Here is a 24710-nt window from a genome sequence, read left to right as displayed (position 1 = left end):
GTGTAGCAGCTTCCCCAGCACCTCCCTAATAACATACCTGAGCCCCATCTCTCTCCAGTGATGTCCACGAATGTCTAAGCCGTCCAGGGCACTCCTCCTGATTGGCTGAGACACAGCAGCAGTGCTATGGCTCCCGCGGCTGTCAATCAAAGTCAGTCAGCCAATCAGGGGCGAGAGGGGGCAGGGCCGGGTCGGGGCTCCGTGTTTGAATGGACATACAGAGATGTGACTTGGCTCCAGTGCCCCCATAGGAAGCTGCTGACTGTGGGGGCACTCGATGGGAGGGAGGAGCCAGGAGCAGCAAAGAGGGACCCGAGAATTGGAGGAGCCGAGCTGTGCAAAACCAACTGCACAAAGCAGGTAAGTAAACCAGCTTTTGTTATTATTTATTTATTTATTAAACAAGACTTTCCAATCACTTTAATGACTGAATTTCCAATGCCCTGCACACACGGTCGGATTTTCCGACGGAAAATGTGTGATAGGACCTTGTTGTCGGAAATTCCGACCGTGTGTGGGCTCCATCACACATTTTCCATTGGAATTTCCGACACACAAAGTTTGAGAGCTTGCTATAAAATTTTCCGACAACAAAATCCCGATCGTGTGTATACAAATCCGACGCACAAAGTGCCACGCATGCTCAGAATAAATTAAAAGACGAAAGCCATTGGCTACTGCCCCGTTTATAGTCCCGACGTACGTGTATTACGTCACCGCGTTCAGAACGATTGGATTTTCCGACAACTTTGTGTGACCGTGTGTATGCAAGACAAGTTTGAGCCAACATCCGTCGGAAAAAATCCATGGATTTTGTTGTCGGAATGTCCGATCAATGTCCGACCGTGTGTACGGGGCATTACAGTGTGTGTGGTTTTCATCCAGTAAAGTCCATTCTTTCCAAAATCAAATGTTAAAAGCAAACAAAATCTTTCAATTGTTCTGAGAATTTTCCTACAAGTTTTGTAGGAGTTTTCCAAAGAATTTCCAAAATTCTATCCAGCTATGGCCAGCTTTAAAGAAGTTGTAAAGGCAAAAGGTTTTTTATCTTAATGCATTCTATGTATTAGGATAAAAACCTTTTTTGTTTAGCAGGCCCCCCTGCACCCCCTAATACTTACCCTGAGCTCCTTCTCTATCCAGCGATGTCCACGATTCCCTCGGCCATCCAGAACTCTCCCCCTTATTGGCTGGGGCACAGCCATAGCGCCATTGGCTCCCGGGGCTGTCAATCAAAGTCAGTTAGCCAATCAGGGGAGAGAGGGGGCGGGCTGGGAGCACCGAAGAGGGACCCGAGAAGAGGAGGATCGGTGCAAAACCACTGCAACAGGGGAGGTAAGAATAACATGTTTGTTTGTTTTTTTTTTAAAGCAAGACTTTACAATCACTTTAAAGTAGTCCTGATGTAAGTAAATTACTGTTACAAGTACAATCATATATACAATGAAAGTGTTTGCAAACTGCCTATGTCATCTGGGATTTCATTTGAAGTGGTTCTAAAAGCAAAAGGCTTTTTTACCTTAATGCATATTCTGCATTAAGGTAAAAAACCTTACAGTGCCTGTTCACCCAACCCTGTCCCTAAACCCCTACCTGAGTCCTCTCTCGATCCAGCACTGTCCCATGTGCAGCAGTGCTGCTTTCTCTTCCTCTTCTCACAGGACACACTGAGAGTAGTGGGAGGCAATGGCTCCTGTTGCTGTCATATCCTGTGAGGAGAAAGCAGGGGTGTGTGGTCAAGCCATGCTGTGTGTGTCTATGAATGCACACAACCCTACTTGTGAGCCCACTAGCACAAGTGCCCCCTCATCACACGGCTTGCTGAGGGGGCACTCGAAGAAAAGAAGGCATCTACAGTGACATTTGGGACCACCAAAGAAGAGGTATGGGACTGCTCTGTGCAATATCAAGTATCATATTTATTATTTAATTTTTTTTTTCAAAATCTTTTTATTGAACTTAGAAAAGGGTAAGATGTACACACAAAGTCTATTGGGCATGCCCAGGCTTAAGAAAACACAAGACAAAAGGCAAACAATAAAACAAACACATAAAACTTAAAAGTTGGCAACCAAGGCCCAAGGTCACCCCCCCCCCCCCCCCCCTCAGACTGGGCAGCTCCCCAAAAGGCCCGACAGCCTCCACACTCTCCCACTCCAGCTCTTCCACTCCACTACTCCTCCCCAGCTGGTCTGACCCTAGATATTTAAGGAGGCCTGCCCCCTGCCAATCCAGGTTGGGGATTGGTCAGGGCTCCCTAAAACACCACAGGCAGCTCCACCTCTCCTCTCCTCTTCTCTTTACAGAACTTTCCAGCAAACTCTAGAAAGAAGAGGGAGGTCTCAGTGATGCTGCCTGTGAGTCACCAGCTGCTACCCTGAGCAACTCCCAGCCCAGATCAGATCAAAACAAACAGGCCTGGATGACAGCCAGGCCTGCCTAAATTTGCCTGTCCTACAAAAAATCCCACCTCTAGCACCTACCTACCTAGAGGGTGCTACATATTTATTATTTTAATGCAAAAAAAAAGATTTTCAGCAGTTTTTTTAAGTAGCAGGCCTGGACAACATGTTTCAAGACCTTTGAACAAAATTAGTTGACTCAACAACGGAAGATTAAATCTCACTATTGTACAAAAAGAAAACATGGTGGATATCAGGAATCCCACTAGTTAAATTACATGGCGGTGCTATCCACAGTATGACTGGATGGGTGGCACCAAAAACAAGTACCAAAAAGAAAAACAGAAAAGAGGCTAGGACACCACAAAAGCTACCATCCAAAAGATATGTTTATTAATAAGTCATAGCAAAAGTTACATGTAAAAAATAAAAATTATGCTGGTGCCCTCTGGACCCAATCTGACCCTCCCCGTAACCCCCCACAAAACCACCCACACTCTTCAGTACCCCCCCCCCCGCCTTTCAACCCCCCTCTCCCTCCTCCCAAAGGGGCCCCATATAGAACCTGATAGGAGATGCGCAAAGACAGTGGACGTTCCAAGTAGAGAGATTTGGCTGAATAGCCAACAACACCACAACGGGTAGAGTGTAATCACTCAAAGGTTCTCCACTCGAGACATCCACTGGTGAACGGCAAAAAAAAGGAGGGCCCTCAGCAAGGGTACCTAGCACCAGAGGATGGCCAGCCCAGAAATTACAAATGGCCTGTAAACTGATGAGGGACCTAGCCAGTGTCCCAGCAAGAGGGTGTCCACTAGCATAGGTCTATGAAATAAAAGTAGACAACACAGTAGATCCTCAGTGCTTGACCAACCATCTGCAGATGGAAATAAACTCAATGTGAAGGACCTATAGACTATTACATGGGAGTATGAGAAATCTCTCTAATATGTGGGTGCTACCCAAAAGTATGCTGACCAGTCCATATAGTCCACGATCATATGCATGCATGCAAAGTGACAGATATACAGTGCCTTGAAAAAGTATTCACACCCCTTGAAATTGTTCACATTTTGTCATGTTACAACCAGAAATGTAAATGTATTTGTCACAGACCTAGCCATCCAGATGGAAGTTTGGATGTCCCAGTCTGTAGGAAGCTTTCCCGCTGCTTGCCACCAATGTCACGGAACGTCCCACACTCTGCTTGAGTGCTTCCGTCATATACCACTTCCTCCCAGTCTGTATACAGATATCAGATATTCCAACCTCTCTGAGCAGAAAACAAGGCGAAACTTGCTTCACTGCTAACATGGACTGTTTATTATGAATCAAAGTTACAAGACTTTATATGCCGTTGGAACCTCCTCTAACAATACAACTGTAACTTAATTAACATGAGCTAATTATCTAATCCTTTATACAGCCTAGGTGACTGAGACATGACCTTTCGCCCAGACTTGTGGTCACCGAGCTTCATACAGTTAATTAACACAATAGCAGTCGTCCCGTCTCCTACATTGTATAGAGGACAATGTCATTAGCTCATTCAACTAACATAAACACAGGTTGATGACACCAGCATCTCCTCACAGGATGTGTCCCAACAGAATGAATCCATTGAAAATCCAGGGCCCATAATCAAAAGGCAATAGGCTTGCATACAGTCCTCTCCAACAGCCTCTGTCCCGGCTAGGTCTGTGACAGTATTTTATTGGGATTTTGTGTGATAGACCAGTGTTTCTCAACTCCAGTCCTCAAGGCGCCCCAACGGGTCATGTTTTCAGGATTTCCATTATTTTGCACAGGTGATTTGATCAGTTTCACTTCCTAAGTAATTACCACAGCCGTTTCATCTGAGGGAAATCCTGAAAACATGACCTGTTGGGGCGCCTTGAGGGCTTGAGTTGAGAAACACTGTGATAGACCAACACAAAGTGGCACATAATTGTGAAGTGGAAGGAAAATGATAAATGGCTTTCATTTTTTTTTTTTACAAATAAAGACCTGAAAAGTGTAGCTTGCATTTGTATTCAGCCCCCTGAGTCAATACTTTGTAGAACCACCTTTTGCTGCAACTACAGCTGCAAGTCTTTTTTGGGTATGAATCTACCAGCTTTTCACATCTAGAGAGTGACATTTTTGACCATTCTTCTTTGCAAAATAGCTCAAGCTCTGCCAGATTGTATGGAGAGCATCTGTGAACATAAATTTTCAAGTCTTGCCACAGATTCTCAATTGGATTTAGGTCTGGACTTTGACTGGGCCATTCTAACACATGCATATGCTTTGATCTAAATAATTCCATTGTAGCTCTGGCTGTATGTTTAGGGTCATTGCCCTGCTGGAAGGTGAACCAGTCTCAAGTCTTTTGCAGACTCTAAAAGGGTTTCTTCTAAGATTGCCCTGTATTTGGCTCCATCCATCTTCCCATTAACTCTGACCAGCTTCCCTGTCCCTGCAGAAGAAAAGCATCTTCACAACATGATGCTGCCACCACTATGTTTCACAGTGGGGATGGTGTGTTCATAGCGTTTTGCTTTTAGGCCAACAAGTTGCATTTTGATCTCATCTGACCAGAGCACCTTCTTTCACATGTTTGCTGTATCCCCTACATGGCTTCTTGCAAACTGCAAACGGGACTTCTTATGGCTTTCTTTCAACAATGACTTCTTGCCACTCTTCCATAAAGGCCAGATTTGTGGAGTGCACAATTAGCAGTTGTCCTATGGACAGATTCTCCCACCTGAGCTGTGGATCTCTGCAGCTCTCCAGAGTTACCATGGGCTTCTTTGCTGCTTCTCTGATGAATGCTCTCCTTGCCCGGCCTGTCAGTTTAGGTGGACAGCCATGTCTTGGTAGGTTTGCAGTTGTGCAATGCTCTTTCCATTTTGAAAGATGGATTGAACAGTGCTCCGATGTTCAGAGCTTGGAATATTTTTTTATAGCCTAACCCTGCTTCAAACTTCTCCACAACTTTATCCCTAATCTGTCTGGTGTTTTCCTTGGCCTTCATGATGCTGTTTGTTCACTAAGGTTCTCTAACAAACCTCTGAGGGCTTCAGGTAACAGCTGTATTTATACTGAGATTAAATTACACACAGGTGGACTCTATTTACTAATTAGGCAACTTCTGAATGCAATTGAGTCCACTAGATTTTGTATCAGAGTAAAGGGGGGCTGAATACAAATGCACACTACACTTTTCAGATATTTATTTGTAACAAAATTGGAAAACCATTTATCATTTTCCTTCCACTTCACAATTATGTGCCACTTTGTGTTGGTCTATCACATAAACTCCCAATAAAATACATTTACGTTTTTGGTTGTAACATGGCATGGAAAATTTCAAGGGGTAGGAATACATTTTCAAGGCACTGTAGACAATAGGCAGAGCAGTGTGAACCCAGCCTAATGCAAATTCAGGTCACCATTGCTTTTTTATTTTTCAAAAATTCGTTCTTAAATTTTAATACTTCCTACTCAAAACCTCTTGATAATCTCAAAAAAAAATGAGAACAAATATAAAAGGCACATAGGGGGTTATTTACTAAAGGCAAATCCACTTTGCACTACAAGTGCAAAGTGCACTTGAAATTGCACTGAAAGTGCACTTGGAAGTGCAGCCCCTGTAGATCCGAGGGGAACATGCAAGGAAAAAATAAAAACAGCGCTTTAGCTCGTACATGATTGGATAATAAAATCAGCAGAGCTTCCCCTCATTTCAGATCTACCCCTCAGATTTACAGCGACTGCACTTCTAAGTGTACTTTCAGTGCAATTTCAAGTGCACTTTGCACTTGTAGTGCAAAGTGGATTTGCCTAAATCCGTAAATAACCCCCAAATGCTACGTACACACGAGGGGACTTTAAGGCAGACTTTGCTCGGCGGACTTTTCAACGGACTTTATGACGGACTTTCCGAATGAACGGACTTGCCTACACACAATCCACCAAAGTCCGTCGAATTCGTACGTGATGACGTACGACCGGACTAAAACAAGGAAGTTCATAGTCAGTAGCCAATAGCTGCCCTAGCGTGGCTTTTTGTCCATCGAACTAGCATACAGACGAGCGGACTTTTCGACCGGACTCGAGTTCGACGGATAGATTTAAAACATGTTTCAAATCTAAGTCCGTCCAACTTTTGAGCAAACAAAGTCCGCTGGAGCTCACACACGATCGAACTGTCCGACGAAATCCCGTCCGCCGGGAAAAGTCTGCCTTAAAGTCCGCTCGTGTGTACGCGGCATTAGTGTTACATCATTTAAGTGCCTTTATTGAAGCTGGAAAGGTCAACTCTTTCTATGCAAGTTTGAAGGCAATTAGTGAGCTCAAATTTACCATTATATCAAGATACAATACATACTCTATAACAGGGGATGTCTAAAGATGTTTACTAAAGTTTGGGTGAGATGGCTTGAGGATACCTCAACAATGATATGTACTCTCTAAATTGTTTGACGTTTGACTATTGGGATAGTAGGGAAGTTGTTCACCTCTAATCTAATTCTTACTTCTAACATTTATATCCTCTAATTACACAAGCTTTTTGTTACTTTGTGTTTTGTCTGTGTATCCATATGTGACGTACCCCTGTGCAAGTGAAGCCACTTGGAACCTGTCCTTTCCTAAAAATTTAATAAAACTGACTTAAAAAAAAAAAAAAAAGAAAGAAAGAAATGCCTTTAATTAGAGCTGTTACTGATTAAAATTTTCGTGTTCGTTTTTTTTTAAAAATCAATTAATCGACTAATTTCGATTAATTATAACGCACATGCAGATCCAACTACTTTTAGCTGATCCCCCCCCCTCTGCCACCATCACCCCCCCCCCCCTGCCTCCACCCATCCCCCTCTGCCACCATCATCCCCCTCTGCCACCTTCCCCCCCCCCCGCCTCCATCCATTCCCCTCTGCCACCTTCATCCCCCCCTGCCTTCATCCATCTCCCTCTGCCACCTTCATCCCCCCCGCCTCCATCCATTCCCCTCTGCCACCTTCATCCCCCTCTGCCACCATCATCCCCCTCTGCCACCTTCATCCCCCCCGCCTCCATCCATTCCCCTCTGCCACCTTCATCCCCCCCTGCTTCCATCCATCTCCCTCTGCCACCTTCATCCCCCCCGCCTCCATCCATTACCCTCTGCCACCTTCATCCCCCCCTGCCTCCATCCATCTCCCTCTGCCACCTTCATCCCCCCCGCCTCCATCCATTCCCCTCTGCCAACTTCATCCCCCCCTGCCTCCGCCCATCTCCCTCTGCCACCTTCATCCCCCCCGCCTCCATCCATTCCCCTCTGCCAACTTCATCCCCCCCCCTGCCTCCGCCCATCTCCCTCTGCCACCTTCATCCCCCCCGCCTCCATCCATTCCCCTCTGCCAACTTCATCCCCCCCTGCCTCCGCCCATCTCCCTCTGCCACCATCATCCCCCTCTGCCACCTTCATCCCCCCTGCTTTCGTCAATTACCCTCTGCCACCATCATCCACCCTGCATCCATCTATCCCCCTCTGCCACCTTCATCTCCCCCTGCCTCCATCCATCTCCCTCTGCCACCATCATCCCCCTCTATCACCTTCATCCCCCCCCCTGCCTCCATCCATCTCCCTCTGCCACCATCATCCCCCTCTGCCACCTTCATCCCCCCCCGCCTCCATCCATCCTCCTCTGCCACCTTCATCCCCCCCCTTGCCTCCATCCATCTCCCTCTGCCACCATCATCCCCCTCTGCCACCTTCATCCCCCCCCGCCTCCATCCATCCTCCTCTGCCACCTTCATCCCCCCCCCTGCCTCCATCCATCTCCCTCTGCCACCATCATCCCCCTCTGCTACCATCATCCCCCCTGCCTCCATCCATCCTCCTCTGCCATCATCATCCCCCTCTGCTGCCTCTATCACTGCGGCCTGCCATCATCATCTGCTGTCACCGTTGTCGGCTGGTCTGTCACTCCGTGCCTGGCTCCCCGTGGACTCTTGATGCAGGGCTCCTCCGTTCTGCATGCTGCTCAGCCTCCTGGCTGTTCCAGTGCTCCTGGTTACAGTTTTGAAAACTGGCGCTACTGGCGGGATGTGCTATTACATCACTCGCCTCACCAGCATAGTGCGCCGCACAGCCTCTGTGAGATACGCCCCCCCTGCCGGGCGAATACAGGATCTGCTCGGCTCGGCAAGCTCCGGAACGGTCACGGCTATGTGACGTCGATGTCCGTGACGTCACCGGACCTCCGACAGAACTCCCTGAAGACCCGGAAGCCAGCGAAGAGGTGAGTACCGATCAAAAGAATTTTGATCCATCAAAAAAATTAACGATTAATCGAGGAATTAATCGTTAATTTCCGCAGCCCTACCTTTAATAAAACAAATACACTACAAACTACACTCATATAAAAATATACATCAGAGTCCTAACATACTCCAGCAGCATAGCAGAGCAGGTCTAGATGGAGGTGCTCTCTATCTTCTGAATGCTGGGCGCAGCCTGCCCTGGATCAGCACCATGTATTGCCATTGTGCGGGGGGGACATTGTGTGTTCCAGCTCTAGAACTTCATTGATTGTTATGGTGCCTGCGGTTGGCCCACACCATGGCAGCGCATTATACTGATTCAGGGCAGACCGCATCATGTGTTCATGGCATCCCAGGGGAACCAAAAAAGGCTGCTTTATTATATCCATATTATGGCAAATGTAATCACTTTTTTCATAATCTCAAATAAATCTGTTGACTTTGGCTATTTTTTTTTCCATATGTCACGAGTCCCCAGTATAACGTAAGATAAATGATTGCACAACTTACCATTCAAAAAACAAGTCATACACAAGCTCATTTTTCTTCATGTGCTTCAATGTTGTGGGAGAATGTCCAAAGAGGAAGCTAAAAATGAAAATAATTTCCTATGAATGATACAGCAGAGTGTGTTTTTTGTATTTTTAGTTATAATTGCAGTGTTTAACCACTTAAGGACCAGGCCTCTTTTTGAGATTTGTTGTTTACAAGTTAAAAACTGTTTTTTTTTTGCTAGAAAATTACTTAGAACCCCCAAACATCATAAATTTTTTTTCTAACACCCTAGAGAATAAAATGGCGGTCGTTGCAATACTTTCTGTCACACCGTATTTGCGCAGCGGTCTTACAAGCGCACTTTTTTTTAAAAAAAATACACTTTTTTGAATTAAAAAATAAGACAACAGTAAAGTTAGCCTATTTTTTTTTATATTATGAAAGATAATGTTACACTGAGTAAATTGATACCCAACATGTCGCACTTCAAAATTGCGCCCGCTCGTGGAGTGGCGACAAACTTTTACCCTTAAAAATCTCCATAGGCAACATTTCAAAAACTCTACAGGTTGCATGCTTTGAGTTACAGAGGAGGTCTACGTCTAGAATTATTGCTCTCGCTCTAACGATCACGACGATACCTCATATGTGTGGTTTAAACACCGTTTTCATATGCGGGCGCTACTCGCGTATGCGTTCTGCACGCGAGCTCGGCGTGACAGGAGCTTTCAAAACATTTTTTTTTTTAATTTATTTTACCTTTTATGTTTTATTTTTACATTGTTCTTTTTTTTTTTTTTTTTTTAATGTAAATATCCTTTGTAATAGAAAAAAAAGCATGACAGGACCTCTTAAATATGAAATCTGGGGTCAAAAAGACCTCAGATCTCATATTTACACTAAAATGCAATAAAAAAAAAAAAATAAATAAATAAAAAATGGGTGGGGGCCATCTTCCCCCCACTCGTCTCCATGCCAAGAAAGGCACAGCATCCGTTTGTCTCTGCCGCTGCCGACGGCTCTAGTAAGCCGCGGAGGGCGGCGGAGCGTGGCAGGAGGGGGGCCCTCTCTCGCTGCCGATAAAAGTGATCTTGCGGCAAATCCGCCGCAGAGACCACTTTTATCTGAAAGTGGACCACCAGTCAAAGAAGAGGATACCGGGGTTATGGCAGCTAGCTGCTGCCATAACAACGATATTCCTCTTCAAAGTCAGGACGTATATCGGCGTGCGGTGGTCCGGAAGTGGTTAACTTATCTGAAGGACATTTAGGCTGGGTTTACACCGCAGCACGCTCCAGCTCACAGCCGGCGTCTAGTGCGTCTCCATTCACCGTTTCAGGACCGATTTGAGCACAAATTTTTGGCTGAATTTGGACCTAAAACGGACCAAAAGACGCACCGGACTCCTGTGCAATTCACACCGGAGCCGCTGCAGAGATGTGTGACCCGGAGAGAGCCGGTCAATTGGATGCGGGGAAACCCACATCCAATTTGCAATATGTGAACCCAGCCTTAGGCCCCGTTCACACCTGAGTGATTTTATGCTTGAAGCTTGTAGCTCTAAAACTCTCAAAAAGCCAAATCCAATTTTTTTCAATGGACCCTGTACCGGTTGTGAAGCCTTGTGGATTCACAACTGGTACCCTACTACCCTACTGCTCATGCGTGAAGCGCGCGCTGTAGGGTACCGCAGTCACTTTGTGAATGGCCTGGCGGTGAGGGAAGGGGGACCAAATTTCCGGGTAGAGTTGCCACCTCATCCCTTTAAAACCAAACACATTTTAATTACACAGGTTCTGTGGCTAATTAAGGTGGTGATTAAACTCACTCGGTGTCTTATCTGCATTAAGAACCTGTGTAATTCATATCGGGGGCTTAAAGGGATGAGGTGGAAACCCTACTTCCGGGTGATCTTGCCGCAGTGAACTCACCCGGAAGTGGAAGCGCATACCTGTCAAAACGAGGTATCCGTTCCTCCCCTCCGAAAGGTGGCAAATGTTAAAATAAGTTTTCACTTACCTGTCTCTGGGGGGTCCAGGAATGTGGTCATATTTCCTGTGTATGTAGAAGATATATCCGCAGAATAGGATAAAAGACACAGAGGCCAGGGATAGCAGAAGAGCAAAAATCCAGAAAACAAGAGCCCACATTGTCACCGAGAAGCTGCAGATGCTTTTTGGCTGACAACAACTCGTCTTAATTCCAAGCCGGCTGCTGAAAATAGGACAAAGGCCAACAACAAACTCTATTTCCTGGATTGGTCCAACCTCCCTCAGACTGGGGCCTCTACAATAAGAGGAGGGCTGTGAAGTGCATGGTGGTGCAATATGAGAAACCTGAATGACGGCATTTTTTAGCTCCTCAGCATGATACAGGATTTAAAGGGACAATAAACTCTGGATTTAAAAAAAAAAGATATTCCAGTAAATATTCTTAACTCAAAAAAAGTCCCTTTTGTTGCTCTCAGCCTCCTCCAAATTATTATTATTATTTTAATTTGCTGCTGTGATCTGACTCCCTGTTAGAGGGGGGCTACGTTCGATCTCCGAGGTCCCACTGTATGTAGCCGCTCTCTCTTGCTCGCTCCTGAGATGGACTATGGGATTTGTAATGTGCATAGAGCAATGTACATGACAGCAACTACATAGCTCCCAACTGTCCCTGATTTCGAGGGACTGTCCCTGATTTGCAGTAATGTCCCTCTGTCCCTCATTCCTCCTCATTTGTCCCTCATTTTGGTCTGATCTATATAGTTGTATATAAAATGCACTTTTTATCTATCAAAAAGTATTTTCCAGCGCTAAACCTTTCATCTGATTTCTAAATGGCTGCATTTGTAAATTCCAAAAGCCAATATAAAGAAATAGTAGTGGTAAAAAAAAGCACTTGTGGGTTTACCCATCCTGTTTTTTTGTACAATTCTCCTATAACCACTTCGGCCCCGGACCATTTGGCTGCCCAAAGACCAGAGCACTTTTTGCGATTCGGCACTGCGTTGCTTTAACTGACAATTGCGCGGTCGTGCGATGTTGTACCCAAACAAAATTGAAGTCCTTTTTTTTCCCACAAATAGAGCTTTCTTTTGGTGGTATTTGATCACCTCTGCGGTTTTTATTTTTTGCGCTATAAACAAAAAATGAGCGACAATTTTGAAAAAAAAGAAATATTTTTTACTTTTTGCAATAATAAATATCCCCCAAAAATATATAAGAAAAAAATAATTTTTTTCATCAGTTTAGGCCAATATGTATTCTCCTACAAATTTTTGGTAAAAAAAAAATCGCAATAAGCGTATATTGATTGGTTTGCCCAAAAGTTATAGCATCTACAAAATAGTGGATAGTTTTATGGCTTTTTTATTTATTTATTTATTTTTTACTAGTAATGGCGGCAATCTGCGATTTTTATCAGGACTGCGACATTATGGCGGAAACGTCGGACAATTTTGACACATTTTTGGGACCATTGGCATTTTTACAGCGATCAGTGCTATAAAATTGCATTGATTACTGTAAAAATGTCACTGGCAGTGAAGGGGTTAACCACCAGGGGACAGTGCAGGGGTTAAGTGTGTCCTATTGTTAGTGTTCTAACTGAAGGGGGGATGGGGCTGTGCAGGGAAGATAACAGATGTCTGTTCATACTCTGTGTGTGACATTCCTGTTCTCCCCTCAGAGAACCAGAAACTGTGTGTTTAAACACACAGATCCCGGTTCTCCGTGTGCCCCGAGCAATCGCGGGAGCCCAGGGGTGATCACAACGGCCGAGCACTCGCATCGGCTCCGTGGGCGAGCAGGGGGCACGTGTACGCGCCCTCTAGTGGCTGTCTATGGTACAGACGTACCATGACGGCGATTCGCGCAGCCGAGCCATGTTGCCACAGTATAACTGCGGCGGCTGGTCGGCATGCGGACAAGGGGGCGTGGCAGGGGGTGTGTCCTATGCATGCATACTTTTGCTGATAGCTGTTCCTCATTCCCAACTTAAAAAGTTGGGAGGTATGCAACTAACATGCACTGGTGGTTCCAAACAAACAGAAGTGAGGGGAAAAGGAGAGGTTTTGGAGCTCACAGAGTTTGTTACACAAAAGTTGAAAAATGCAATAAGAAAAATGGAATAAGAAAATAGATTACAAGCCCATGAAGTAATGGATGTGTATATATTAATATAAAGAGGAAGGGAACCTGCGTTAAAGAGCAATTGAAGATACTAGACTACAGCTGCAACAAAAAAACACCAATATCTGTGTAATAAACTAAAGCAAATAAATTAAGTGCGCTTACAGTCGAATAGTCACAACTCAAAATTCATATGTTGCTTACATAAATGAATAAATGAATATATATTGTGAATAATTAATGAATCAGATACCCTAAATGAAAGAGTGCTGAAAAATCAATAAAGTGAATAAATTAAGTGCTCAATACGTAATAAATCATGTAAAATATAAAGTTAATAAATGTAAAAAGCAGAAACAAAATTGAATATCATAAATAGGGGAAAAAGGGGATAATCCTGTCTTAAGGCTCCCCTTTTCCTTATGGGATCGTGACAGGAGCAGTTTCAGGCTTCCTTCTGTGAGAAAAAGGAGGGAAAGCTTGTTATTGGTCCGTTAAGGTCAGCTGTCTTGGAATCCTCTAGAATCCAGTAGCCCCTTATCAGGATAGGCCAGCTAGGGTCACATGACCCCCTGGAACATTCTGGAATTCCAGGGGGACCCTATATAAAGGGCTAGTTCATAGGGTCTGGGGCCAGTCGTTTTGAAGAGGATCAACAGCGGAACTTGGGCTTTAATACTGGACAAAAGAGCTGTGGTATATCCACTGTTTTGATCCTCTTCAGCGACATGAAGACCCTGGTGCGCCAGCTATTGGAGCGGGCTGAGGCTGAAGCAGGAGATGATTGGATCCGGAGATGTCTGGAGTTACCTGCAAGTCAAGCGGTAGGAGTGTCCGCTCCGTTCGTCGCTGATTCCATGGATGTCCCGCCAGAAGATGTCAGACTATTGGAGGAAACAGCGGAATCTAATGCCGACCTTCCGTTTCCAGGTCACAGCAAGGACGACGCCTCAGAAGGCGGAGCGATAGAGGAGCGGCTAAGCAAGAGGCGGCGCCCTCAACATCGCAGATTCAGCCCTTCTCCAGCAAGGAGTGCGTCACTGCGCAGGGCGTAGCCGGCCTCCAAATCTAAACGGCGGCCTGCCACTCATACTTCTGACGGCGGAGTCTGCCGAAGGCGGTAAATGCGGAACGGCCCATCGAGGACACGGCATCTACAGAACACACAGTGATGCTGCCTGAGGTACAGTTGCCTAGGCAACAAGTCAACCATTCGTCTGTCTCCAGCGGCGCTACAGGATCAGCTTCGTAGGCCTTGGGAGCAGCTGGTTTTCCTATTCCAGTGCTCCATTCATCCCCACAGCCTAGCTCTGGCGCTAGTGCGGGTGATGTATCTGGAGGTGAGACGCATCTGTTGCCCTTATTTATTCAACTGTCATCTTGTTTCTCTAATTTTTTAACTGAATTTAAAGCTCACACTGCTTTAATTTCTCACACTAATCTTGTTTCTGCTAATCAATCTTCCCCTATTGTTAGTGTTTCCTCACAGGAACCAGCTGCGGTTATTTGGTCTGAGGACCATGTGCCGCATTCAGCTGATGTACTTCCAGTTTCACAGGAATATTGTAAGGTTAAAACAGTTACGCCTGCTAGCACTTTGCCAGATGCTACTTTTAAAGAGTCTATGCCAGGGGTCTTCAAACTACGGCCCTCCAGTTGTTCGAGAACTACAATTCCCATCATGCCTAGTCATATCTCTAAATGTCAAAGTCCTTCAATGCCTCATGGGACGTGTAGTTCCGCAACAGCTGGAGGGCCGTAGTTTGGAGATCCCTGGTCTATGCCCTGTTTTTTGTCCCCTTTAGGTTTTCATTTATCTATTGCTACTAAAGAAAAAATTTGGAAGGGTGACTTTGTAGATATTTTATCTTTTTTACCACCTGGCAAAGAGTCCTTTTTGAAACTGGATAAAGGTGATAAGATTGATGAAGATCGTCGTAGAACTGTTCCAAAATCTTTTTCTAATTGGTTGCAGGGTTTTTGTGTTTTTTCCAATGTAATTTCCAGATAAAAGTCCTGGTTTATTTCAACATATTGATATTATACAGGAAGCATACAAGTGTTTTTCAGGTTTTTCTTGGTTTTCGTACGACGAAGCATTTGGTCACAAGTTATCGGTCTATCCAGGTTTACAGTGGGGTTCGAAAGATGTAGGTTTGTAGCTTAACCTTTTCCTTCCACAGAAACCGAATTTTCCCAAGTCTGGTACAGGTAATGTCGCTAATAAGCCTGCAGTGCCGTATAAAAAAGGTATTTGTTTTTCATTCAATGATAGCCAATGCAGATGGCCAGCTACATGTAAATATAAACATGAGTGCGCTCTCTGTGGAGGCTTACATCCTGTATCTAAATGTTTTCGTTTAATTATCCTCGGCAACAGCCAAACCAGAGGGAATTTTTTCTTAAAAGCTCTCACCCCAGTGAACTTGGAAAAAATGCTTCCATGGCTACAGCATTATCCAAATCGGCAGACAGCGGATCTACTCATTAAAGGTTTTGATGAGGGTTTTTTAATCCCAAAATTTCATGGTTCAGGTTGCAGTATGGTGGATAATTTAAAGTCAGTTTCCGAATTGCCTTTGATAGTAACTAGAAAATTGGAAATGGAACTTTCAATGGGTAGAATCTCTGGCCCTTTTGATCACCCTCCTTTTCCTAATTTTCGTTTGTCTCCATTAGGCGTGGTGCCAAAAAAGGAGCCTCATACCTATCGCTTGATTCATCATTTGTCTTTTCCTGCAGGTTCGTCTGTAAATGATCAGATAAATGATGATTTATCGTCGGTTTCTTATGCTTCTTTTGAACAAGCTGTGCATAAGATTAAAATGTTAGGAGGTCCTGTTTTATTGGCAAAGGCAGATATAAAATCTGCATTTAGACTGCTTCCCATCCATCCTGATTGTTTTAATTCGTTAGGTTTTCAATTTCAAGGAAAATTTTATTTTGATTGCTGTCTGCCGATGGGGTGTTCGCTCTCTTGTTTTTATTTTGAAGAATTTTTAACTTTCTTGGAATGGGTAGTGTCATCTAAATCTGGATCCCCCTTTTTGATCCACTATCTAGATGATTTTTTATTCATGGGTCTTTCTGATTGTTCTCAATGTCTTTCTCTATTGTCAATTTTTGTTGATACGTGCAAGGAGTTTGGTGTTCTGTTGGCATCTGAAAAAACGGTTTTGCCAACTACTTGCATTGACTTTTTGGGTATAACCATTGATACAGTGGAAAGAGAATTTCGTCCACCTTTTGAAAAAATTGAAAAAATTACACATCTTCTTCAGTCACTTATTAAGAAACCAAAGGTTTTATTAAAAGATTTACTATCCTTATTGGGGCTTTTAGCCTTTGCGACACGAATTTGGTGGGTAATTTGGCTATTTCAGGTTATAAAAACCCTTTTTCTCATATTAGATTAACTACGGATTTGAAAGCAGATATGTTAGTTTGGCTGAATTTCTTACTCCATTTTAATGGCAGGGCTTTCTGGAAGGATGATTTTATCCTGGACAGAGATTTCTGCTTGGCCACTGATGCCACAGGTTCTATTGGTTTTGCGGCAATCTGGGGGGATCATTGGTGCGCTGAATCTTGGCCGGTAAGTTGGTCTACCAGGGGTCTATGTACTAATATTGTACTTATGGAATTGTTCCCTTTAATTGTGGCAATCGAGCTTTGGGGTGAACGGTTTGCAAACAAAAGGATCCTGGTTAGTACGGACAACCGGGGTGTTTTGTTTGCTGTTAACTGTTTGTCTTCCAGATCTCCTCCTGTAATTGCTCTTTTGCGTTATATGGTTTATAAATGCCTTTGTTTAAATATATGGGTTAAGGCTCAATATATACCGGGCAAGGCTAATGAGACAGCTGATGCCCTTTCTCGTTTACAGATGGAGCGATTTTTCTCCCTATTACCGACAGCGAATTCTATCGGAACACCTTGCCCACCTCGGTTATGGGAAATCGTTTAGTAGCTGAGAATATTAAGAAATCTTTGGCTTCAGCCTCATGGTCTGGTTACCGGTCCTCATGGTTATTGTGGTCGCAATTCTTGGCTGCTAACCAGGCTGCAGTTTCTGATTGTTCGGAACATGTTGTATTATTATTTCTAGAATTTTTAATGTCTAATGATTATTCATGGTCTCATGTTTATAAAATTTTGACAGGCATTTCATTTTTTCAAAAACTAAATAATTTGACCTCTTGTCTCATTTATTTTTCCGTACATCAAGCCCTTAAGAGTTATAAAAAATTTCATGCTAAGGTTGATGACAGGCGTCCTATAACTCCTGAATTTCTCACATCTTTCTGCTCTATTACGAGTTCTATATGTTTTTCTTCATTTGAAGCTATACTTTTTAATGCCGTTTTTACTCTGGCCTTTTTTGCGGCTTTACGAATTTCTGAAATGGTGTCATCTAGTAAACGTAAGCTTTCTGGTTTGCAAGTGCAACACGTTATCCTTGATTCTACAGATTTAAAAATATTTATTCAATCTAGTAAAACTGACCAATCGAAGAAAGGCGTTTGGCTATGTCTATTGGCTTGTCCCGGTTCTCCAATTTGTCCGGTGATGAGAATGTCTTCTTATTTGGCTATTCGCTCCAAAAAGGAAGGGGTGCTTTTTATCCATGAAGATGGTTCGCCTTTCACAAGATTCCAATTTAATAGGGTTTAAATGTTGCACAGCTTTGCACCTGTCAGACATACGTATTTCTTCACACTCTTTCAGAATCGGTGCTGCCACAAAAGCAGCTAAATTGGGTCTTGGTTCTGGTCGAATTAAAAGTTTAGGAAGGTGGAAGTCGGATTCTTTTAAACTCTATATTCGTCCTAACCCTGTTATTTAATTATTATAGGTGTGCCTGGAGTGGTCTGGATTTTAGGACACTCTTTCGTATATTGGGCGCATCAACGTGCAGCTGCTCTTTCTTACACTTCTAATTTAGGTCTGGATCCGACAATTTTCCAAGTTTTATGGTTTGGAAGACGAGGTATGCTGTGGGAGGAATTGCTATTTGAGTTCAGTTCACTTCTTCTCTCCTGGCCTACCCCTGATATTTTAATTTTACATTTAGGAGGTAACGATGTAGGACAGATGCACACGTTGGATCTTATTTTCAGCATTAAACATGCCATCCGTCTTACTAAGTTGTCATACCCTATGATGGTGATAGTTTTTTCAGAAATTATTCCCAGGTTACGGTGGTTAGATTCCGCCGTTCTGAGGCCTTTTGAAAAAGTCTGGAAAAGGGTTAATAGGGCAGTTTTTAAATTTATGGCCCCGACATTTGGTTTTGCTTATCGGCATGTAGATCTCGAGGGTGGGATTTCGGGTTTTTATAGATCCGATGGTGTACATCTATTGGACATTGGCTTTGATATAATGAATTTGGCTTTTCAGTCTTGTATTGAACAGGCCGCGTGCTGGGGGTCGATGACAGGTGGGGTTTATACAACCCCTGTCCTGTCTTTTGGGGACAGTTTTGTAAAATAATATTGAAGAAAGATTGTTTTTTCAGCTTGAGTCGTAGTGGCTGAGCTGTATTTTCTTAATGTTGGTTATTGCGTTTTTCCATGTTGAATAAATACGTATGGTAATTTAACCACTTCAGCCCCGGAAGGATTTACCCCCTTCCTGACCAGAGCACTTTTTAAAATTTGGCACTGCGTCGCTTTAACTGCTAATTGCGCGGTCATGCAATGCTGTACCCAAACAAAATTTGCGTCCTTTTCTTCCCACAAATAGAGCTTTCTTTTGATGGTATTTGATCACCTCTGCGGTTTTTATTTCTTGCGCTATAAACGGAAAAAGATATATTTTTGATATAAAAAAAATCCAATAAACTCAATTTTAGTCATACATTTAGGCCAAAATGTATTCTGCCACATGTCTTTGGTAAAAAAAAGTCAATAAGCGTATATTTATTGGTTTGCGCAAAAGTTATAGCGTCTACAAACTAGGGTACATCTTCTGGAATTTACACAGCTTTTAGTTTATGACTGCCTATTTCTTGAGGTGCTAAAATGGCAGGGCGGTACAAAATCCCCCCAAATCACAGTTTCGGAGGCTATGGAATGCTCAGGTGGCACAAACCCCCCCCCCCAAATGACCCCATTTTGGAAAGTAGACACCCCAAGCTATTTGCTGAGAGGCATGGTGAGTATTTTGAAGCTCTCATTTGTTTTTGAAAATGAAGAAAGACAAGAAAAAAAATTTTTTTTTTTCTTTTTTCAATTTTCAAAACTTTGTGACAAAAAGTGAGGTCTGCAAAATACTCACTATACCTCTCAGCAAATAGCCTGGGGTGTCTACTTTCCAAAATGGGGTCATTTGGGGGGGGTTTGTGCCACCTGGGCATTCCATGGCCTCCGAAACTGTGATAGGCAGTGAAGAGTGAAATCAAAAATTTACGCCCTTAGAAAGCCTGAAGGCAGTGCTTGGTTTTCGGGGTCCCGTACGAGGCTAGGCTCCCAAACAGTCTCACACATGTGGTATCCCCGTACTCAGGAGAAGCAACAGAATGTATTTTGGGGTGTATTTCACATATTCCCATGGCATGTTTGAGCAATATAATTGATCAAATAGGGAGGACAGGGGATTATCACGGTGCCAGAGAAAAGAGGTGTGAAGATAAGATAGCAGATATAAAATTACAAAAATACTTTATTTCACAGAATTCAAAAATTCTATACATACAAAAGACGATAAAATCATTAGCTGAGATTAACATATATATTGTACATGACCACAATGCAGTAGGGTGGGCCAGGGGTGGACGGCCTTCAAAGCAAGAGCTCAGTTTCCTACATGTTTCGCCAAGGCATTGGCTTCCTCGGGGAATGGTGAGAGCTAGTTGCAATATATAAGAATCTATGCATAGAAATACAAAAACATCATATAAACAAACAGATAAATAGACATTGGGATATAGGCTAGTATGAACAATGATATGTGTAGGGGTACATGGCTGGACTAATTCACAAGGGGAGGTATCCGTGCAAAGCCCCAGGAACCCGAACATACCTGAAAGCCAGACACCCGGGGGAGGCTCGGCGGGGGGTCCCCAACCGAGGAGAGATAAAGCTGCACCGTATCTATGTCTGCAGGGGGCATATAAAAGACCTGGCAATTAAATATATTATAGATTAGGAAAATGTAATGACTATGCAAGCTTGAAGTGTGTGTAAGACACACAATTTTTTAGGATATGAGCGGGGTCAAGGACCGCACGTAAAGTAAATAGGGCATCAAGGCCTCAAAAAGACTCACGCTTTAAAAACAGATTAGTTGATAAGACAGAAACGCCTGGAGATGGGTTGAAAGACAAGCTTGGAAGACTGGCAAGGATGATGGATAATAATCTAAAAAATGCATAAAATAAGGGGAGGTACAAAATGGGCCATATGACCTGAAAAAGAGATAAGTGGCAGCACTTTTATAAAGGGGTAGGAAGTGATAATAGAGAGGGGCTTACCCTAGAGGCTATTTGTAAGACATGTGGCTATACAGGATCGCTGCTCATATTGTATATGAGAAATGATAGTTGAGAACTAGTCAGTGGCAGGGGGTTGATTCGTCCTGAGAGAGGTTGAATGAGAGCAGAGTTAGGAATATAGAGGGGGATTGTTAAAAAGTGCTAGAAAATGAGAAGCAATTGAAAGTTACCTTGCCAGTATGTGCAGAGCTTGTCCAGGCGTTAATCTTGTCCAGCTGAATGGAAGGACAGGCCGGCTAATATATCCCCCCCACACCTGATCAGAGATCGATCAGGTGTGCGGACGCTGAGGTGAGGCGTCTGCGCACCCGGCAACACATCGGAGCCTACAAGGTCCGAAATGCCCCGCGGGCGCACGCTCGGATCACCCGGCCCCAGTGCACAGGGCTGGTGCAAGGATTTTTGACACCCTAGGCGAAACCTCATTTTGCCACCCCCATTGGCTCCACCCCTGACTCCACCCCCTTTGCCGTGCCCATGTGACAGGAGGCGGCGCTATACCGGAAGCATCGGCTCTGCTTCCTCTAGCGCTGGCTCCAGTGCTGCGCTGCACCTCTAATTACACTACCGGACAGACAAAGCAGCTGCCTGAGACTGAGTTAGTTACAAGCTGCAGCCTGCGGAGCATGCAGACGCGGAGGGAGACCAGTGGCTGGGCGCCCCTAGGCAGCAGTGCGCCCTAGGCGGCTGCCTAGTTTGCCTAGTGGTAGCACCGGCCCTGCCAGTGTAGCCAATAGGAGGTGGGAGGCGCCGTCAGAGAATGATCCAATAGCGCAGCCGAAACTCCATCAGCTGGTGGATTGAAGGAGGCCGGGTAGCACGAACGGTGCGCTGACGCCTAGGGGCAGACAGTAAATGTACTGCCCTGGGCGTCCATGCAAACAACAACAGTGCAAGCCCCGCCCGCCACCGCGGGGGACCGATGCCCGACCCCCCCGGGGTCCCGGTGATGGGACCCTCCGGTTGGGAAACTTGACGTGGGGAGAGGCGTCAGGTAGGGGGAAATTGTCCCCAGACTTCCCAGCCATCCCGTGGGTCTGTAGGGGCAGAGGGGATATCCCTGCGCCTCAGCCCACGCGGTCCAGCCACATAAACCATGAAGTACATATGGAATAACATGGTCCCAGTGTGAGAATAAAAGGGCAGATAAAACAAAAATCTGGAAGAACTAATGAAGAGTATAATATACTAATATAAACCATAGAACAAGGAGCCGCAAACTATATATGTGTCGTTTGTACAGCATCATAAAGTTAAGGTATTAAACATCAATAATAAATGTCAATGTACATAGAAACACAGGTAGTTGTTTTTTCACTGGTAAAATGACTAATACTGTGTGGGAAGGGCACAATATCATACCATGACAGGGAAATGGGGAAAGAAACGCAGTAAAAGGGGAAGAGAAAAAGAGAAGAGAAAAAAGAAGACGGGGGGGGGGAGAGAGGGGGGGAGGGAAGGAAGGGGGGTCAGAAAAGAACTAGACATGACGTGGATGGGAAGGTAACAAGTAACAATTATTTGGATAGATAGAGATTCTAGAACAGAGAATGAAAGATTAAGGAATATCTAAAGTCACAGAAAGGGTTTAAAACTGATGTGTTCATTGAGTCCAGGAAACTTAGTAGCCTGTAAGGTATGGATCCATTTTGTCTCCAGCTGTAGTAGTCTGTTATCAATGCTCCCGCCTCTAGCATGTGACGGAACATGCTCGAGTGCGGGGAATTGAATAACGTGGGGATCAAAATTGTGTTGGGTGGCAATATGCCTGTTGATGGCTGTGGTGGTAGTTTTTTTGGATAAGGGTTTAATGTGGTCTCGAATGCGAACCTGAAAGGGTCGCTTGGTAGTATGAGCCACATCGGCATTGAGCCAGGTATACGACTCCCACGGTGACGCAGGTGACTTGATGTCTAATACTGTGAGTCAATCCATTGGGAAGAACGAGTTCCCTTGAATTGGTTACAAAAGTACAAACGTCACATTTTCCACACTGATAGGTTCCAGTGCTGTTGGAAACATGTTGTGTGTCAACCGAATGGTGGCTTTTGATTAGTCGATCTCAAAGTGAGGGGGATCTACGATAGGTGATGTCAGGGTGGGCTTTGACATATTTAGAGATTGTGGAGTCCGCAGTTAGTAAGGGCCAAAACTGGTTTAAGATATGTCTAATTTGAGTGTGTTGTTTGGAATATTGAGTAATTAATCGTACAGGCTGTCTAGTGTCTGAGGATTTGTCAGAGAAGACTAGATCCTTTCTGTCAAGTTTCTTGGCCTTGTTGAAGGCTTTTTTCAGAAGAGAATGGCTGTATCCTCTGTCTATGAGTCTGCTGTATAGTTCCTGTGATGCTATTGTTTGAGCAATATATCATTTAGTGACAACTTTGTGCAAAAAAAAAAAAAATGTGTCTCTTTCCCGCAACTTGTGTCACAATATAAAATATTCCATGGACTCGACATGCCTCTCAGCAAATAGCTTGGGGTGTCTACTTTCCAAAATGGGGTCATTGGGGGGGTTTTGAACTGTCCTGGCATTTTATGCACAACATTTAGAAGCTTATGTCACACATCACCCACTCTTCTAACCACTTGAAGACAAAGCCCTTTCTGACACTTTTTGTTTACATGAAAAAATTATTTTTTTTTGCAAGAAAATTACTTTGAACCCCCAAACATTACATATTTTTTTAAAGCAAATGCCCTACAGATTAAAATGGTGGGTGTTTCATTTTTTTTCACACAGTATTTGCGCAGCGATTTTTCAAACGCATTTTTTGGGGAAAAAACACACTTTTTTAAATTTTAATGCACTAAAACACACTATATTGCCCAAATGTTTGATGAAATAAAAAAGATGATCTTAGGCCGAGTACATGGATACCAAACATGACATGCTTTAAAATTGCGCACAAACGTGCAGTGGCAACAAAATGAATACATTTTAAAAGCCTTTAAAAGCCTTTACAGGTTACCACTTAAGATTTACAGAGGAGGTCTACTGCTAAAATTACTGCCCTCGATCTGACCTTCGCGGTGATACCTCACATGCATGGTGCAATTGCTGTTTACATTTGACGCCAGACCGACGCTTAGCGCGAGAGCAGGGGGGGACAGGGGTGCTTTTTTTTTTTTTTTTTTTTTTCCTTTATTATTTTTTTGCTTTTTTATCTTATTTTTAAACTGTTCCTTTAATTTTTTTTTTTAATCATTTTTATTGTTATCTCAGGGAATGTAAATATCCCCTATGATAGCAATAGGTAGTGACAGGTACTCTTTTTTGAAAAAATTGGGGTCTATTAGACCCTAGATCTCTCCTCTGCCCTCAAAGCATCTGACCACACCAAGATCGGTGTGATCAAATGCTTTCCCAATTTCCCAATGGCGCTGTTTACATCCGGCGAAACTTCCTGTTTCTTGGGCCATAGAGATGTTTGGAGCCACTCTGGTCTCTGATCAGCTCTATGGTCAGCTGGCTGAATCACCGGCTGCATTCTCAGGTTCCCTGTTGAGAGAGGAGAGCCAGAGAAAAACACGGAAGAGGGTGGGGGGGTCATTCCCTCCCACTGCTTGTAAAAGCAGTCTAGAGGCTAATTAGCCGCTAGCATTGCTTTTACATGAAAGCGGACCGCTGGCTGAAAAGAATGATACCAAGATGATACCTAAACCTGCCAGCATCATTCTGGTATAACCACTCAAATTCGTGAATGGTGTACCTGAAGACAAAAAAATGGTTAACAGTAAAGCACAGTAAATGGTAAAGTATAAAAAATTGCATACCTGAAAAGCAAACATGATAAAACATAATAACAATAAAACATTGCAGAATAGAATACGGTAAAAAAGAGCAGAACAATAGAGAGAGAATAGAGAGAGAGAGAGAGAACAATAAAACGACAACTATTTTTTTTT

At 43.9% G+C, this 24710-nt stretch overlaps 1 protein-coding gene across 4 annotated transcripts in view; it reads right to left on the bottom strand.

Moving 5' to 3' along the window:
* LOC141117631 (cholesterol 24-hydroxylase-like) overlaps positions 1 to 11558 on the bottom strand; it is a 75647-nt gene extending 64089 nt beyond the window's left edge. Inside the window, exons 1-2 of one of the 4 annotated variants that reach the window (XR_012237188.1) lie at positions 11208 to 11472; positions 9204 to 9281 (exon numbers count right to left, since the gene is read on the bottom strand). Coding sequence is in view for 3 of the 4 variants with exons in the window: in XM_073610577.1 (XP_073466678.1) it covers positions 9204 to 9281; positions 11208 to 11338 (209 nt within the window). In the remaining variant the exon portion in view is untranslated. Of the gene's footprint in view, positions 1 to 1593; positions 1710 to 9203; positions 9282 to 11207 lie in introns of those variants that run through there. The other 3 variants (XM_073610577.1, XM_073610578.1, XM_073610576.1) reach the window with 3 other exon arrangements.
* Positions 11559 to 24710: the final 13152 nt, after the last annotated feature.

This window comes from Aquarana catesbeiana, linkage group LG13, assembly GCF_042186555.1.
Source record: "Aquarana catesbeiana isolate 2022-GZ linkage group LG13, ASM4218655v1, whole genome shotgun sequence".
NCBI classification, from domain to species: Eukaryota; Metazoa; Chordata; class Amphibia; order Anura; family Ranidae; genus Aquarana; species Aquarana catesbeiana.
The sequence above is the reverse complement of the archived record's forward strand: the minus strand, read 5'-3'. Positions and strand labels throughout refer to the sequence as shown.